Source organism: Chaetura pelagica, unplaced genomic scaffold (assembly GCF_000747805.2).
Source record: "Chaetura pelagica isolate M959 unplaced genomic scaffold, ChaPel_1.0 scaffold40, whole genome shotgun sequence".
In the NCBI taxonomy this organism is placed as follows: domain Eukaryota; kingdom Metazoa; phylum Chordata; class Aves; order Apodiformes; family Apodidae; genus Chaetura; species Chaetura pelagica.
The window spans coordinates 31,575-51,087 of record NW_009952160.1 but is presented as its reverse complement, the minus strand read 5'-3'; the positions used below and the strand labels follow the sequence as shown (position 1 = coordinate 51,087).

General features: G+C 38.5%; 1 protein-coding gene across 1 annotated transcript in view; it reads left to right on the top strand.

Moving 5' to 3' along the window:
* The window catches only part of LOC104397254 (chromosome unknown open reading frame, human C9orf3), a 170,106-nt gene that overhangs the window by 131,663 nt on the left and 18,930 nt on the right, over window positions 1-19,513 (top strand). Inside the window, exon 13 of the mRNA XM_010007203.1 lies at window positions 15,813-15,929. Coding sequence (XP_010005505.1) covers window positions 15,813-15,929 — 117 coding nt within the window. The remainder of the gene's footprint in view (window positions 1-15,812; window positions 15,930-19,513) is intronic.

Genomic DNA, 19,513 nt, shown 5'->3' with positions numbered 1-19,513 from the left:
CATTTGTAAAGTCACCAAGAACTGGGAGGGGGGGGTGGGGGGGAAAGAAGAAAAAAAACAACAACAACAAAAAACCCCAAGCAATGTATGTATAATAATAATTTAAAAAAAAGTAACAAAGTTCATATTTTTCTCTTACAGTAACCTGCAGCTGATTTTTAAAAAAACAGAGAACAGTATTTGATTTACCGTGCTAAGAAGTAGCAGGTATCAGTGGAGAAAGGGAGCGGCATTCAAGAAATGACTAGCTAAAATATAGCAGTATGTTTTGCCATTATTTCTGAGGTCTCAGAAGCCTAACTTGCCGGCTTCTTTATGTCTTTTGCAATTTTATGTATCAAAATTCTAGATTAAACTAATTCTTTTTGCTGTCTGCCCCTGCAATTCAGAGCTGTGCTAGGATGTATAGCATGTGTGTACCACCACCACAGCAAGGTTGGCCTGTACAGACACCGCTTGCTGGCGGAACTGGAAACCTAAGCATAAAAAAATTAAAAAGAAATAAAGGAAGGAGGCATTGTATACATTGAGAGGCCCTTATTGTGTGCAGTGAATGTTTCCATTTGTCCGTGATTTTCACTGTTCTGCCAATAAGCTCTAATTGCCTTAGCTATATAAATTTAGCCATGTAAATGCTGGAATAACCAGTTACAGTTTTGTGATTTGTTTCCTCCCCTTTCCAACCCCCAGGACCCCCGCCTTTTCTTTTCATGTTAATTCAAACTGTACAGTCAAGGATCCCAAGGAGACTGAGAAAAGGGAAAACACATTTTACAAAGAAAACCTTTTTCAGCACTGTATGTAACTTGGGTAGCTTTGTGAAAAAAAATTGCATGCCATTATATCACAACATGTCTTTGTTGTTACTTTCCTGTTCTTTCCCTTGAGATACCTCTCAGGTATGGATTCTTATTGTTTTGCTCCATGAAGATACATTCAAAACTAATCAGCATTGTAAACCCTTTGTTTGTATTTTAACAATTTTAATTTTAATTTAATTTTCATTTTAGTTTAACCGCCAACAGTTAATATAGAAGGGCAGTATGTACTGTTAAGCCTGTTTATTTACATTGCTTTTTTTTGTTTATTCCAGCCAGACTCCCTATGAGCTGAGATTGGCTTTCACACATGATCAGCACTAACAATTTACTGTAGGCATGCTAATTATGTAGTATTCATAATTAAGAGAAACTACAGTTTCAAGAGGCTGCTACATTTTCCTTTTATTGCCTTTATTTGCATTAAAACAGCATATAAAATGAGGAGCAGTTATTCTGAAGATTAAGAAATACATGCTACCCTTTCCAAACCTCAGTGCACCTACTTGGTACTTCAGCTATTACAGCAAAAGGGTATGTCTATTGCTTAAACTTCCTTGAAGTCAGTGCACTAGCACCTGAAATTAACAGACCTCTTATGCAAATGGACACTCTCATCTTGTTACAGAGGATAACATTTCTTCTTCTGTTTTTGTCGTTCAGAAGTTCATATATGTTCGGGGGCAGATGAAAAAGGGCTTTACTTTTATGTTGTTATTGCTGCTGGAATTCTAAGATTTGTCAAAACTGTTTTCTGTTGTTTAAATGCCAAAATTAAAAATTCTAATTAATGTGATTATTACATAAGAGACAATGCTCCCAGAAGAACACTGAAATAAGAGTTACAGTACAGACAAGGAGGAGGGAATGAAAGACGTGGAATATGATCACTGGGAGCACTATGTAATTGCATGGGTGGAGCATGCCCAAGGTTTGTGATTGGATTTAGATTAAGAAGAAGAGCTTGTGAATGTAGTCTAAAGAAAAGTATTACAGAGGCACCACAGTAAAAGTATAATCAGATTAAAGGACTTTGTGATCTCACCAACTGAGTGGAACTGAAATTGTATTTTCAGTAAGTAAACCCTTGTCTTTTGGCCTTTTCACAATACTACTGCTTTTCTTTTGTCACATGCCTTACCAATTCTTGGAGTAATTCTGCTGTTACTGGTTACAGTGCTTGTTTGGAATACCAGTGACATTGCTTTCATAGAACCTTCTTGCTTCTATTACCTGTGTGCACTTAGTAGTAGTTAAGAACTCAGATTTATCACTAATCACTTTTTAATCACTTTTTAAAGGAGTGTTTATGAAAGAAAATTTCAAAACTGTTGCAGAGTTCAGCCGTAATGTTAAAACAGCAATACTCAGCTGAGAGCATTTTACCTGCCAGTGCCAGACTGGGCATTTACAGCACAGCTGGCTTCTGTTCCTTGACTTTAGTGGTATATGACATGCAGGCAACTTCTTTGTGAACGGTTTACAGGGGAAAATAATACGTTGTAAGAACCATGTAATCAACTTTGTGTATCTGGATGTTTTTTTCAAGGTTAAATTTTTTAATGGTGAAATTAAGGCTGTTTTAACATCTTTTTCCTTCTTTAAAGTGGATCTTTTGTCTTCTCTGGGGTAGACAAAGATAATTGGCAGAAGACTGATAAACAGATTCATAGCTAACCTAATTGTGGGCAGGAGTTCACCCTCTTAACAAACAATGGTGAAATAACTCTTAAGATTGCCAGGAAAACGGAAGAGAAAAGGGAGCTCTCAGTGCATAGTGCTTCCTTTGCATGGGACATTAAATTGTACATACTATGGTAGTGACGTCCTTAAGTTCCAGAAGAGCTAAGTGCTTTCGGCTCCCAGCTTCCTAGGACTTGTAGGTATGTATGCATTTGAAATCCAGTGCTGCAGCAGCTTCCCTGACTTAAGTCAGTGGTGCACATAAATTGCTTTAAAAACTGGCACACTGTTGGAGCACATGTATCTGTGTTTAAAACATGGGGGTAGTAGGAAGAGTTACATTTCCAAGAATATGTTGTTTATTTAAGTGTATTTTCAGACTGGACGGGCTGAAGTTGTGTACAAATTAGTCAATTTATTAGATTCTTCAGATAATAAGCAGCATACCATAGAGATTGCTCTATGAGTCTGTATAATATCATATAGAATCCTCATGTTTTGAGCTAGTTTGAAAAAAACCAAACACTAACCGCACTGTTGCAGCCTGACTTTGCTATTCATTGTTTAAACCCTTGGATGTCCTTTTAAAAGGAACACTTAAGAGGGCCAAATGCTGTTAACTTCTGAGCAAGTGTAGGCTGCTGGTCCTGTCAGTGGAGGTACTCATAAGGCAAAGTTAATGACAGCAAAGTGTTTGCAGGGTTGTGCTCATAAATTGTGGCTGACTTTTTGTTGCGTTAGGTCATGAAGTGGCCAGGATTTTGAGAGACATATTCAGGTGATTGCTTTTCAATGTGGGCAAAAAATCACTCAGCAAAATAAATCTCTACTGCATAGTTGAAAAAAAAGAATAAAACACTGTTGTTTTCTGTTATTTAAGGTGGTGCTGTGGTGTTAATTATGCTAGTAGAAAAACTCCTTAAAGTAGCCATAGCAATTTGCTGGTTGTTACCATAGCTGTCCTATTTTCAAGGAGTTGCAAATGTAATTAGGCTCATCCTAATCAATTCTTAAGCTTTCCTTTATGAAAAGTAACAGTTCGGTGAAAAAGACTTGTCTAAAGTCAGTGAAGTGCCTTGGACATTTTATGTGGTATAATGATAGTGAAAGTAATCTTAAAATCTCTTACAGACTGAGAAGTGCTGGAAGGAGTTTTAATAGTTAAGTTATAAACACCTAAGTATTGATTGCAGTTTATAATTGAAACTTCAGGTCCATTTTATCCACAGTAGCATACAAGTACCTGAAATAGAACTTCCAAAGATGTATTTCACAAGATGGAAAAAGCTGATGGAGTGGGCACTTGCCTTTGCTTCTTATGAACAAGATCCATCCTAAGCAGATATTTTGCTTGTACTGTGGAGTGGGTTGCATTTCCGTGTTCAAAAGCATTCATTACTTATCTTGAATTAGGTTTAAATGATCATGTTACCAAGCAATGTCTTAAATTAGTTGTGGAAGTGCACTGTTTAAACTTTTCATGTAAATAACTTGGTTGTGTCATTCTAAGTTCTTGCTAATGCCAACTTTCAGTCAACTGTTTCCATTAGTAGATACGATTTTGAATTACTGTTGAAGCACTGTGCTTAACTTAGCAGCTATCCTGCCATTTGTATATAAATGATACTCTACTGCTGCACAGCCAGCCCACTGCTCCCTGGCATTATCTGCTTGATTGTTTTCACATTTGTGTGTAACTTCAGTGATTAAGTGCTGGTCTCATTCTTTTTAGTTGACCAAATATTCTGTTGGAGTTAGTGAGAAATATCCTTTCATTAAGGAGTATGGAATGAGGCCATAGGACAGCAAATTTTCCACATATCCTTCTTGGAGATAAATATTTTTTCCTTGTCCTCTCCTGAAGAGTGAGAAGTCAAGTAGCATGAAGCCACAGAAATAAATAAATGAGTAAGTAACTGCTCTTCTGTGGAGGACACGCTCCTGTGCTATTGATTGCAGTGGTTTGCTGGATGCCTGCTTCCTAGGAAGTCCTGCTGTGGCCCCTTGTAGTTCTTCTAGATCCTCATAAAAAGTTCCAGATTAAGCAGGACAGGAAACATCTGGAGTGGAATCCAGAAGTGCTTGGGCTCAGGAGTGGGATGTGAACCTTTACACTCTCAGCTTTACACACATTTGATCCTTTTACTAAAAGAAAAGCAGTATGGGAATTAATAACAGCAAATTTAATAATTTCTATAATAATTATAGAGTAAAAATCAGTAGCCACTTTAGATTGGGGCTTTTGATTTAGTTTGTTTTTTGGTTTTGTTGTTTTGGGTTTTGTTGTTTGTTTGTTTGGGTTTGTTTTGTTTCGCTGTGGTGTTTTTCTCCCTGCGACAACTGCTTTACTCTTTGCTTCCTCAGTAATTTTTAAAACATCAGAAATGTTCAAGTATCATTAAAAATGAAGGTTGTAGTACGTGATTGATGAAAAATGTAATAGAAAATCTCTGCTTGAAATGGCGAATCTAGAACCTTTGGTTATTTCAGCAGTAAGACTTGTCTTTCTATCTGCTTCTGAAAACCAGGTTTTGCAACTATCTGCATTTTATAAATACATTAAATGGTTACAGGTACTCTGCAATATGATGTATAAATCTAATGAGGGGTGAGGGGGCAACAGTGCGGTATTAATCAAGGTCTTTTAAGCAGCTCACTGAATCTTCCTTACAAATACATAAAAAAAACCAGAACAAACAACCTACCACCACCAGCATTTATTTATTTTTTTTAATTATGGGATTTGCTATTGTCCTGGTTTGAGCCAGGATGAAGCCAATTTTTCTTTTTACTGATTTTTTTTCCTTCAGTAAGCTCTCTTGTAACTAGCAACAGTGTGTTCTGCTAGGCTGATAAGACAGTGGAATGTTTTTCTAACTACTGAGGCTTCAAGGCTGCACCTGCACTCTGCCGGCTCAGACACTATGGGGAGATCTGTGACCCCCCCGTAGGAGGCTGAGTTAGATGGACAGCAAAATTGGCCAAAGATATTCCATTCCATATATCTACGTAAGCTCAGAGGAAGGTCAGAGATCACAGAAGACAACTTCCTTCCTTCTTTTTCTCCCCTTCTCTTCCGTCCATGGCCGGTGTCCAGGGAGGACTCTGTTCATCCATCACCATCGATCCTCAGGCTTGATCTGTCGTGACCCCCATAACTCTCTGCTTTCTCCAGCAGCAGTTCCGGGATTCCTCGGGACTCTTCCCAGTTCAGGGAAGTGCTGTGGGAGTTGCTGGGGTGGGGGGAGGTGAGAAGTTTTTGCCCATACCTGAATATATCTGTATATAATTGTATATATTTTCTTGTATGATTCATTAGTGTTTTAATTAAAGCTGTGTAGTTTAGTTTTCAATCCAGCCAAGTCTCTCTCTTTTTCTCTCTCTCCTTCCCTACCTGGGTTGGGGGGAAGGGGGGATCGAGAGCATTGTTGTCGGACCTGAGTCAAACTGTGACAGCTATTAAAAAGTAAGGGGTTTGGAGAGAGGCAAGAACTATTCAAAGATTTATTATTACAAATACACATGAGCATAATAAACTACATTTATTCCTATTTTATATAGAAATTAAAATCACTTAAAGCCTGTACTTTTGCCCTAGCTGAATTTTTAATGGACTTTATGTATTAAATATTGTGTATTTTGTCCGTACCCTTTCATCAACTTCATAGTTGCTTGGTATGTCTAAAATACCTTTTCTCTCTTTCTGTCACTTGCATTGTCATAAAACCATTAAACCATTTGTAGTCACAGAAAGTACTAATTTTGGGGTTTTTTTTCAACAGAGCTCTTCAGAGACTAGTGCTTTTATGTGAATAGAGTAGCTCTCGCATGAAGGTGTAGTTTTGAGTCAAGAAGTAAATCCACTATCTGGATCTAAAAGTAATTATTAATGTTGTGTCTGTATGTGGGAGTACGGATCAGAACATGATAAAATGAGTCCTACTCCCTTTTAATAATTCACGTATCTTATTTTGCATTATGAAAGTCTTAGAACAATGAGAAGAATGTAGCACTTTTCCTCATATTTTGTCTGATAATTACTTCTGAAAACATTAGTATTTCAACTAACTTTCAGGGTTTAGTTTGCTGTGTTGGGGTTTTTTGGGTGGGTGTGCGTTTTTTGGTTTTGTTTTTTACTAAGAAGTTCTGCTCCTGCCCATGCTAATGGTGTGCAAATCCTGTCTCAAGCCACTTAATTTCTCACAGTCCTTCAAGCTAAAAATCCATAAGTCAAATTGCAGTTTGGACTTGTAGCCCAGCAAGTTTCAGCTTGGATTTATTTTTATGGTTACTTTTATGCTCTCATATAGGATTTTGAAAGTGGAAATCTGGCAGCTAGATCCTGGCTAATAACTATAGCATCTTTTAAAATAGCACTGGGCATAGTGAAAGTGTCATGCAACACTCATCCACTTGTCCTCAGATCTTTTAAAGGCTTTATTTTTTTCCCCCAGTGGTAATTGTCTTCCACAAGAGTTTTAAATAAAATCTTGTCCATCTTTTTTAAATCAAGAAGAAAAAGTATTGGAATACGCTTGTGCTCTTCCATACCACACTCATCACCATAGAATCTGAGTAGCTTCTACAAGTGCAATAAGCAGTGAACTCACATCTGTCATGTGTTGTTTATTGTCTCTTTCTCTCCCCCTGCAGTGTGCAGTGGAGTGTTTTGTTTCAGAAAGGGAAAGGGTTTCTTGGGAGGGAGGAAGGGTTGTGGGGGGGTTGCCTCTTTTTTTGTTTGTTTTGGGTTCTTTTTAGTGCATGCTGCTGTGTATTTGTTTGAGAGCAAGCAAAACTGAGAAACCTGTGTGCATCTGGAGAGGAAGCTGGTGATGCTTGTGACCAAGTTGTTAGATCAACCCATTAAAAAGTTCAGGCTCCCTCTTAAGAAGTCTGTGTGCTCTGTGTGGAGAATGCTGGAATGGAGGAAGTTGCCTGTGAGCCTCAGTCAGCAGTTGGAGGTGGCCTTCTCAGTGTCAGCTGAAGTGGCTGGAATAGAGGGGATTCTGGTGGAAACCACTGTAGAAACTAGAAGACCAGTATGACAGACGTGTGGTGACCTGTGTTGCTAGAATGCTGGTGTGTGCTCAGGAGCAGTTATCTTTGGAAGTGCCAAAGGCTTTGATCCAAGATGCTGAGGCAGTTGGGCTAAGACGTGGCAGCAGCTGTGCAGCTGGATCATTTTGAGCCACAAAGAAAGATTTCTCCCAGGTAACTGGTGATTTTCAGTCGTGGCTGTTGAAGGATCATAGTTTAAAAAAGAATCCAAGAAGTCAATGGTGGTGGATTGACATCTCTGCATCTACAGTCAATGGAGGTTGTTTCATGACTGCAGACTCTACCTACTGCTCTTCTAAGTTCCCAGCATCACCTATGTAGTCCTAGATTTAGATCTCATGTTACAGTTGCATCTATTGTACAGTCATCTGTGATTAAGGCTTGCTTGGAGGTGTGTGTATACCTTCTGAAAGTTGACTCAATCTGATTGGTTGCACTCTTAGCAAATTAAGAAATGCCCTCTACGCCCCCCAAGGATTAAATGGATGTGATGTGTTGGAAAACCTGTTCTGAGTCTGCACTTAAGGTCAGAAGAAATATTGCTAGCTGAGGTCTAGAAATGCAGTTGATCTACAGATGTTGAAAACAACTCGTATAATTATATGTGCCATGACTCATCAACTGTTGTTCCAAAAGCTAGAGGGTAGAAAAAAGAGTTGTTTCTTTTGGATTCTTTTAATGTCTCCGAGGATGTTCACTGGTCTGTTAGTTTCCAGATGATGGTCATTCAATGTGGGATAGTTTATACTATCTCAGCATTAGCACGTAGCATGGAGCAGCTGAGACCTAGAGTGTTTTGGGTGGGACAAATAATGAGGCAATATTTCTGCTTCAGCACATGCTACAATGTGAGTGTGAAATCTTTCCACCAGTTGCTAAGACTTGTTGGTCTTCTGTATCAATCCTTTAATTTCTGGTAGTCTAAGAGTATGGGAAATAAAACCAGAGTTCTCCTTCGCTTTTTTTTTCTGTGGTTAGATGAACAGTTTTTTGAAACTTAAGTGCCTCTCTTAGGCCTGCTGTTAGATGAGAAGGCGGTCTTAGTGCCAGCTGCTTTCATGTGGTTGAGGAGGACTAGCTGTGGGGCTGACGTACTGACCACCTCTCCAGTGCTGGGACTTTTGAGATGAAGGGGTAACTGAAGATCTTGCTGTTGCCAGCTTCAGCTTACTTTTGTCAGAGCAATGCTGTCTGTTCCCAGTGCATCTTAGTAATAATCCTATGGAGCATGATTTCAGACATGGTATCTGGCTTTTTATCTCTACTTTTCCCTTGCTGTGGAATTTCATCTGAAACCAGGAGCAGCACATGTTGAAAGCATAGTAGTAAGTGGCTGAGTTGATAGTCTATATCGAATAGATAATGCATGGCCTACTATGCTTAAAAGGAAATTATTATGCTTGCAGGTAAAGTTACGGTGAAACATATTTTGAGAAAACCAGGATTGAGGGAGAGCACTGTATAATCTGACCAAACCTGTAGTGGAGGCCACCTGGTTTTCATTTTGCTGGCTCAGTAGAATGTTAGTTCATAAAGGCTTAATAATTTTTGACATTTCAGTGCATTTATATTAGATTGCAGAAGCTAAATTTCTTCATAAGTGGATCTTCTCTCCATTAAGTAAATTATGGGAAAATAGTGTATACTATTGCTTCAGAAAAAAATGTTCAGTTTATGGACTAGCAGTGGCTGACCTTTTAAAACATTACTAGTAACACATAACCAGAATATCAGGCACCAAATATGCAACAGCTTTAAAATTTCTTTTTTGCCATTGATTCTTCCATTGAAAGTCAGCTTAAAATACTGATAAAATTAAATTCTTGCATTCTCATCTCGCAGTATTGCAACATATATGCACAATTTTCCTATCTGCTTTTGCTTTCATGTTACAATTATTTGTCAGTGGTAAGAAAATAAAATTCTAAGTTTGCACAAGCACCAAGCAGTTTGGTATGAGCAATATGATGTGATTTGTACAATGATTTGTTGGGTGTCAAAATCACATTTAAATGCAACAGGACAAAAAAACCTGTATGAATATGATTAAGTGCATAAATAGTCCCAAGAGCCTTTCCCAGTAGGGTGTCTAACATTTTGGAAGGTACCATGTTGGTTATGCAGAAATTATATGACAAATCAATATTAATTTGGGACAGGTTTTGAGCAGGGTATCTCAAAGAAGGAAGCACTCCTGCTTTGTAAAGTACTTGCCCATCAGTAAGTCCTCTTTCAAAAATGCTGAACAAATTGCTCAGTTAGAAAAAGTTGCCAAAGCTTTGTTGCTTTGTGGACACATTACTGTTGCCCGTATCAGGTCAAGTTATAATTAAAACCAAACGTGTGCATCAAACCTCTTTGAACCCTTCGAAGCTCACCTTACACTGTTGCTGTGTCATAACATTTATTGTTTGCATGTTGAGAGCTGCATTCTGATTACTGCCATTTTTGTCCTTGCATTTCAAAAGAAGTGTTAAAAGTCACTGGAGATCAGGCCATTTGACTTCTTTGCATAGGTAAGTTTGTGCAGTTCTTTTGGATTTGTGTCTTTCATCCAACAATATTTTCATATGCATGGTCAGAATAAATCAAACCTTTATATTTGAGTATCTAGTGGCCTTAAAATTATTTCTGACATAGATTATATGCTTCCAAAAATAGGAAATCCTCAATTTTCAAGTTACAAAGGTGAAAGTAACTGGGAACTAAATGCAAATGCAATGCTTTATTAAATAAATTGTTCTCACTGTCATTTTTATGTGCTACTAGTATGAAGCAAGTGATACCAGATATAAATGTTCCAGAAACAGCATTTTGAGATGTAACGCAAACTAAGTGCTGATTAACTTGTGGCAATCATTACTTCTTGAAGTAAGATTTTTTAAAGCAAAGCTCATAGGTATTTCTTTTGCATGATCAAAACAAAACAAACAAAAAACAACAAACAAAACCAAACCTGTACAGTTGGTGGGTGGGTGGTTTGGTTGGGGTTTTTTTTAAATAGATATTGGAAAGTGAGCTGCCAAGCACAGCAGGAACTGAGCAGGGATTAGGAAAAATTGTACACAATTGGAGGACATTCCCTAGCAGTGTAGGTCACAGGTAGATGAGAATGTATTACAGACAGAGATACTGCTTTTAAATATAATGAAGTCTAGTTATCTTTCATAAATGTTGGAAGGGCAGCTGAATTTTCAGCAAGAGGAAAATCGTAAACAAACTGACCCAAATAAAGAGAACCGTCTGCTTTGCTACACACTTGTGAAATTTTGTCAGCCTCTGGCATGAATGTTTTTTATTTTGTGAACCAGTTCAAAGCCTTTTTTTGTTAGCTGCAGATTACTTTTTTTTTTCTGCTTATTAATCAAGCTGTAGACTAGTTTTTCAGAGTTAGACTCTCTTAAGTAGTGTATCATACTATGCTACGTAACAGCTGTTAGCCTGGACATTTTTAGTGAATTCTTCTGTTACTCGATATGGGTACATTTTAGCTTCTGAAGGGAGGTGGAATAGCCATGTTGTCATTTAAAAGAAGTCCCTGTGCAGATGAAAACAGTATCTGAAGAATATTGGTTGAGGTAAACAAAGACAAAGTCTGTCTAAAAATGTTTTGAGTAAATAGTGTTGTATTGAATTTTGAAGCTAATAATTTTCTGGACAGTTTGAGGAAGGGGGGGGATTTGTTTTACAAAGGTTTTTTGTTTAATTGCAGCCTGCAGAAAACAACCCTCAAGGCAAATTGTCTATGTGGAGAGGTTGTAATGTGGGATTCATTCAAGGATTTGTTTAACTGGTTCAGAGTATAGGCATAGAGATGGCCTGGCCCTATAAATCCTGCCTTCTAAACTAGGAGCAGTGCTTTCTTATCTGCAATTAATAAGGAAATTCTGTCTGAAGGGAACCATTCTCTATTGAACTCTGAGGTGGGGTTTTTCCCTTTCTTTCCTACAAGAGGGGTGGGGAGAAATTCAGTTTGACTCTGGAAAAGCTTGTAAAATGTAAATGAAAAGACATCTAACGGGTTTTGGGGGGACAAGACTACTTTCTTCCAAAGAAATGCAGAGGAAATATACTGTGCCTTAGAAACTTGAAACTGTTCTGTATAATTTTCAAAGGTCAGATTGCTTTAATTCTGTTTTAGGCCTTGTGTGTGTTGTATTTCAGCCAGCAATTTCCAGTGCACAGTAGTGACTTTTTTTTTTCCTTTCTCCCCTGTTTTTGTTCAGTGTAAACAGTTCCTTGCTGTGGTTACACAGACAAATATAGCAGAGAACCCTTTCCTGGGAGAGGAGTCTCCCCATGCATTTCTTAACCATTTTTGGGAAGAATCAGATATATCTGTGCATGCGAGAGAGGGAGGCAGTAGCTGAAAATTGAAGTGACATCATGTATATTACTCCCATTGATCCGCTTTTAGACTAGAGCCAGGATAAAAGGAAATGGCATCAGGGAGGAAGTATGCTCATTTAGGCACAGATCCCAGTGTGATAATGGAGTAATAATAGAAATCACGCCACTGTCAATCGGTTGCTGCTGTCTGAGGCACATTTCCCCTCCGAGGAGGCTTTCAATGACTTCATTCAAGTGCAGGCTGGAGCAAATGGGATATTCAGCATACCAGCTGTACTGCTTTAGTGATTCGTGTTCCTGGCTTAGGGGTGCAGTGCAAGCACTGGCGCTGTGGATGCTCAAGTAGATAGATCTGTGTCATATTTCACGGCTGTGAAAGGTCAGTAGTCAAATGTTTCAGTGGCCCTTTTTTTTTCTAGTATAAAGGATTAATCTGGCATATATTACGTTTCTTAATGTGGGAACTGATAGATACGTTCGTTTGCATGGGTGGTCTTCTGGGATGTGGGGTCGATGACCTCTGTAGCTGCCATACTAGATCTTTGAGGAGGCAAGATTTGTCTGTGCTTTTTACAGTCTGGGGCAGGATTCAGAAAATTTACAGTTTTGCTCCAGGATTATTTGTAGAAACCTTTTCAAACCTACTAATGTCTTGAGATATTCTTGTAACACAGTGTAATGATTTAAGTGTCTTGTGTACTAATAAGAATAAAATACAAGTATGCTTTTTCTTCATTCCCAAATACTCAGTATCTGTTGACTCTCAGCCCCATTAAGCTGCTCCTATAATTGTCTGAGTTATATTTTCCATTTGGCTACATATTTTTCAGTTCCTTCATTTTATCTTTTTCAAATATAGACCTGGTTTTGATACTCCCTTTTATTTGTCGTTTGGTTTAAAGGTAATAGCCTAATTATTGAAACTTTCAAACTACCCCATTGGGTATCAGAGGGGGAGCAGGGACAAATGGCTATTTAGATGTGGGACAAAGTGATCTTTTTGAAAAGGCAGAAGACTTGCAGGAAAAGTTTTTCAGTCAAGGGCAAGATAAAGTATACAGTGCTGGGATACAGCTTTATAGTGAGGATGATGATTATTTATATGGGAAGTGACAGAAAACCTCTGGTGTGATTGATTACAACATACTAAGTTATTCCCTCATTTTAGTGTCAGTACTAGCAGCTGGGGGAGGGGGGACCCTGGGAAAAGTAGTATGATTTACATGCAGGAAGCATAGTTTGGGGCAGGACCTTTACAGTCTGCTTTACAATATAAATACATGCTGCTGCAGCAATCATTGCCGTAACAAAAACTATTTCTTGATACTCATCACATTTCCTGATGGAAGTCATCTACTTTAATAACGGCACATACACGTATATTAGACATTCAATACGCAGTCACAGAATACGATTGTTGTAAAGGAAAAAGCTTCCCAATGCTTGAAATTTACTTTTTGCTTTCTCCAGCATTTATGTTTTGGTAGCACTTAAAAGCAAGGGCCCCTCTGTATTAAGCATAAGGCAAACAAATGAAAAATTGACAGCATGTACCCCAAGCAGTTCTCATGGTGTGAAAGATGAGAAGTAACAGGGGTGGGACAAATGGTCTGTGGGGAACACAAAAAATAATAGGGTATGGGTTTTTTGACTGAAAATTTGAGGGCAATTTTATGAATGTTCCTCCTTTTGTGTTGGAAGTAGTGGGAGAACAAAATGGAATAGCTGCGCCCACTAGCGCCACTTCGGTTACAGGTCTATCAGCATTTCTTCTGCTGGTGCCCTCACTCTCTCTGACGGTGTTTGCTACCTCCTGCTTTGGACTTTAATTAAGCCCTGAGTTGGAAACTGGCATATAAAGTCTCATCTTGGGAAGCTGGAACGTGGGAAAAGAACAGAAGCCATGCTCTCAGATTGTTTTCTCTGCCGTCTCAAACCTAAACTGGTGAGGGTTCAACCCGTAATTGTGAAAACTCTTCACCCATAATGCAGCATTAGGCTGAGGTAAATTCAGGACATGGCTGTTGCTCTGCTGCTGTATTTTTGTTGGCTTCAGTGAGATTCTGTAATGTTATCTTAAACAATAGCTTTCTGTGGGTAAATCTGTATAAATTACACTGGATATAAATTATAAAATATTAACTCTCAGCTGTTCTGCACCTATGTATTCAAGCAGCTGTTTCTACAGCTTCTACAAGTTAAGTATTGTTCTGCTGCCTTTATAGTTAGCAGAAAAAGTTACCTTTCTGCATGTGGTGTTCTGCAACATTTCAGATTCTATTAGTGTTCAGAATTAATTCAGTCTCCAAGCATGGCCACTTCCCAGAAGCCTTCCCTGTTTTAGTTTTTAGAGTGTCTTACCATCCCCCAGGCAACTGCTGTTGGACTGTACAATAAACATTCACATTGGCATTTTAGTAGTTCTCCTAAAATTGAAATAATCAATATTTTAAAATGTCTGACTATATTTAATAACTCCATTTTATTGGCAGGCTTTCATATCACTTAGAAAATATTGCAGTAAGAGACAGGAAGATGGGAGGTTTTTTCAGTCTCCAAGAGTATAAGTTCAGTAAGAAAAAAAAATATGGAAGGAAATAAAAAATGCAAGGAAACCAAATATTTGAATTCCTAGATATCTCCTCTTTATTCTTATAATAGGCATTGAAGCTAAATTATATCAGACTAAAACAGATGGGTGGGGGAGAGGGATTATGGGGGGAAGTCCTGTTGCTTCATTAGACATTAGTGATATTTTGCAGATTAAGATTTATCGGAAGATTCCTGATAACTTCATGGGCTTGCTGTCAGAGATCAGGGATCCAGACTTGTTCAGTTCACATGAACAGTGCTGGCTGTGGAGTGTCTTGTTGGAAGAGACAATTTCATTTTGTACCTTTTAAAATATCTTTTTTAATTAATCTGCCTGGAGAACATCAGAAGTGAGCAGTGCTGGTTTCTTTCTGTGTACAAAAGCTTAAATTCACATTCCTCGTCCCTTCCCCCTATCTCTTTGGTGCCCCGCAATGATGAATAGCAGGGAGAGCTTTGGGACATATTATAAACTTCTGACTGATCACACTGAAGCCTCAATTTCCCAATAGATACTTCCTGGCAGCTGGTGTAATTTCTCTCTGAGCAATGTTTGAATTATTTATTTATTCATCCAATAAGCCTATTAAACAGAGCACTTAAGCACTGCCACATCAGATTTCTTGTGTTTTTTCTTTTTCGGTTACATTACGTTCAACTTGAAAATGTTCTGGAGTCAGTCGACAAACTACTAAATATATACACATAGATAGGTACCGTGTGCGCCACAAATGAAACTTTCATATGTCTTTAGCATGTTATGATGGATGGCTTGTGACTCATTACACTAGAATATGCCTCAAAATGTACAAGGTTTGTTTTGTGGGTCACTTATTTGTGTTGTGTTTATAAGTTTCAAGAATATCACGTAGTTGCTTATATCACAGATAAAAATGCTACTTTTAAAAATAGCACACTCATCTCTGGATGATTCCTGAAATTATGCACTGTAAATTAGTCTCTTATTTCTTCCAAGATCAAACAAAAAGGAATTACTTAGCGTATGTATTCCATAAAAGTCTTACTTAATAAGCTGTGATTCTGTTTCAATAAGATGAACATGGTTTACATTTGATTTAACTATAGTAATGAAAAACATGGAAAAGTAGTCTTAGTTGAGCCCCAGCAAAGAGTCTTTCAGACACATAAACCCTGAGGTTTTTCAGAAACCAGCTAGAAGTTCTTGTTGTATTTCAAGCACATACTGTAAGTACATGGGGTATCACCACCTTGTCCTCTTTGGTTTGTTTCCATTTAATTGCTCATTCAGTAAAGATCTTTATTCACACATGGCATTTATTTTCCTCTTAGCTTCTCCCTGACCAGCTGGTCTTACTTCTGGAGTCTCTCTTGGAGGAGAGGACATTGTGTCCTAGAGTACTGCAGTACTTAGAGAAAACGTACCAGCTCCGGGAGCAGGATGCTGAGGTAATTAAAAAATGTATCTATCTCTAACATACACTATTGCACTGTTGTCTAGGAGTTCTAAGATCCAGGCTCATTCCACTTCTTTTTTTACTATGTCTGAATCTGAAATGGGTTGTTCTTAACATCTTCAGAAGCCTTAATTAGTCAGTATTTGTGTGTGTGTTTTGTAAAGGTATGTTTGTATACCATGGTAGTAGGAGAGAGTACAGGTTAGATGTCATTACTGTTGTACATGTACCTTGGGCAGAACATTCACTCAAGTGTTAAATTCCTCACTAGGTCATGCTGAATGTGCTTTAAGACCTAGTTAATTTTTAGTTATGTCTGTTGTCCCAAAATGTAATTGTGTCTGTTATAGTCCAAAATTACTCTTCCCCATGGTCAGCCCATACAGTTCATCTTCAGCTTCTCCAAAGTCTCATTAAGGATTTAGAAAAATTTGCTTTCCAGAAGACTACATTATGTTCTGGTTTTGGGCAAGAGTTTAAGGGGGAGAATCAGTTCTTTGGAGTTACTTCTAATACATGCCAGAGATATGCCCAGAGTAAAACACTGTTTTATACGATACTGTAAATGTTCCTTCCCCATCACAGGCACATACGAGGCTAGCATCCCTGATCCAAGCAGCCTTATGTCTTTGGGGAGCAAATCAGTAAATCCTTATTTAGCATGTGCAGCACTGGTTGTTCTGTAGCATCCAATGGATTTGTCAAGCTGAGACGGTTGTGACAATTAAGGCAGCAGCAGATGTGGCTGAAAGCACCCAATGAGTCTTTGCTTCAAGTATGTAGTAGAAGATGTAATTAGTCATGAAAATAACGGATGTGTAAATTTATATATCAACAAGGGTTAGATATGAAGTAGTTTATGATCAAACTGATGTGCAGTGAGGGAGCACAGTAGATGTAACATAATATCTGACTCCTTTTTAATTAAAAACTGCTGTGAAGGCTACAGAAAGTCAGTGTGCATGACTTACTCCTTTATAATTGGAAGTTTATGGCAATAATTAAAATTGAAGGAGAGAGCAAAATCTCTCATGCTACTCATGCTGAAGTTGCTGGGTGGACACTTACAAACACTTCAGAATCCAAACATTAGCATGCTGATCAATAGAGCAGAGGTGTAGCTTTTCCTCAGAAAATAGATAGATAGATAGATAGATAGATAGATAGTTAAAAACTGCTGTGAAGGCTACAGAAAGTCAGTGTGCATGACTTACTCCTTTATAATTGGAAGTTTATGGCAATAATTAAAATTGAAGGAGAGAGCAAAATCTCTCATGCTACTCATGCTGAAGTTGCTGGGTGGACACTTACAAACACTTCAGAATCCAAACATTAGCATGCTGATCAATAGAGCAGCAGAAAATAGATAGATAGATAGATAGATAGATAGATAGATAGATAGATAGATAGATAGATAGAGACATAATTTTGACTGTTGCTGTTTACTGCACCTTTTTGTTGTTTATACAGGTTTCCAAATGCCAAATTTGTTTTTAATTAGTGCTTGAACCAACATTTCTATTTATAGGTATGAGAATGTATTTTAATCACATCTGAATACCAGTGAAATGTCAGGGTTTCTATAATGGGAAGAGGAATTAATAGGGAGATAGATCAAAGCAATAGCTGTGGGGTTGCAACTTCGTGCCTGTGAATTGTAAGCACTGGGCCACAAGTTTTGGTTTCCAGGTTTTCCCTTTCTCTCCACTTCCATGCTTCCTTTTCTTCCTTGTGGTGTCATATAAAAGCACACAAGCAACCTGTCAGAATTTTTTCCTTAAAAAAACCCCCAAACTTAACACAGAATTACAACCTCAGTGAGAGGAACATAATATCAATTTTATTTTACAAGGTGAAGCCAAGGACTTAGCAGCCTTTGAGAAGTACAACTGAGAAAACAGTGCCACTAGCATTTCACCAGTTGTCAGATGCCAGACACCTACAATCTTTTAGAGGGAGTGCTAGCTTATACACCCTCACGTACCTGAAGGAAGGACTTTTCATGCCTCTTTCTCCAGTATGTACACAGGAGATTTTTCTTGTAGTGACTCAAAGACCCAGAACCACAGTTCAAGCCTATAGCTGAACTGTTCCTGTCTAGATTTGATTTGTGAAGACATTAATCTCTTACGGTGATCCTGTTGTGATGCTGGAGCTCAGTAACTAAACATCAGAAATGGATCATTAAAAATGCAGGTATAAAATACTGAAAACAGGCCAGTAGAAAAATAACACTGTCAGTGTCAGAGGTTTTAATCAGGGATTTTTTTTAAAGTGATGTTGTCAACTGTGTTCCATTCAGCAGTAAAAAGTTAAGAAAAAAGAACTTGTTTTCTAATTTTTACAAGTAGCATTTAATGTGTGGAGGATAACTTCCTCACACAGCTGATACATGAGCTAACCAGGGAAGGTACCCTCCTGGACCTGTTTCTTGTGAACAGGCAAGATCTTGTGGGAGAAGTAAAGGTTGGAGGCTGTCTTGGGCACAGTGATCATGAGATGATTGAGTTTTAGGGTTAGTAAAACTGCCACTTTAGACTCACCTTAGACTTGTGGAGGGCAAACTTTGACCTGCTCAGAAGACTGACTGAGAAAGTCCCTTGGGAGGCTGCCTTGAAGGATAAAAGAATCCAGGAAGGTTGGACATCAAGAAAGAAGTCTTAAAGGCACAGGAGCAGGCTGTCCACATGTGCCAAAAAAAAAAGTAAGTGGGGTAGGAGACCAGCCCAGCTAAATAGGGACCTTTGGCTGGACCTTAGGAACAAAAAGAGAGTCTATGACCTTTGAAAGAGGGGACAGGTCACTCATGAAGTCTATAAAGATGAAGTGAACCTATGCAAGGTGAAAAATTAGGAGGGCCAAAGCACAGCTAGAGCTCAAACTAGCTACAGCTGTTAGGGATAATAAAAAATGTTTCTGTAAGTTCTTTAACAGCAAAAGGAGGATTAGGGAAAATCTCCATCCTTTATCAGATGCCAAGGGAACCTTAGTAACAAAGGATGAGGAAAAGGCTGCGGTGCTCAACACCTACTTTGTCTCAGTCTTTAGCAGTGGAACTACCTGCTCCATGGATATACAGCCACATGAGCTAGGAGACAGGGAGGGGATGCAGAATGAGGTCATCACAATTAAAGAGGAAGTGGTCAGAAACCTTCTACACCAATTAGACACAGATCTATGGGACCAGATGGGCTATATCCAAAGGTGCTGAAAGAGTTGGCAGATGTGATCCCCAACCCACTTTCCATTATTTACCAGAAGTCTTGGCTCACTGGGAAGGTCCCAATGGATTGGAGGGTAGCAAATGTAACACCCATCTATAAGAAAGGCAGAATGGAGGATCTGGGAAACTATAGACCTGTCAGCCTGACTTCAGTACCAGGGAAGGTCATGGAGCAGATCATCCTGAGTGTTATTAGAAGATATATAGAGGATAACCAGGGGATCAGGCCCAGTCAGCATGGGCTTATGAAAGGCAGGTCCTGCCTGACGAACCTGATCTCCTTTTATAACCTGATGACCTGACTATTGGATGAGGGAAAGGCTGTGGATATTGTCTGTCTGGACCTCCAAAAA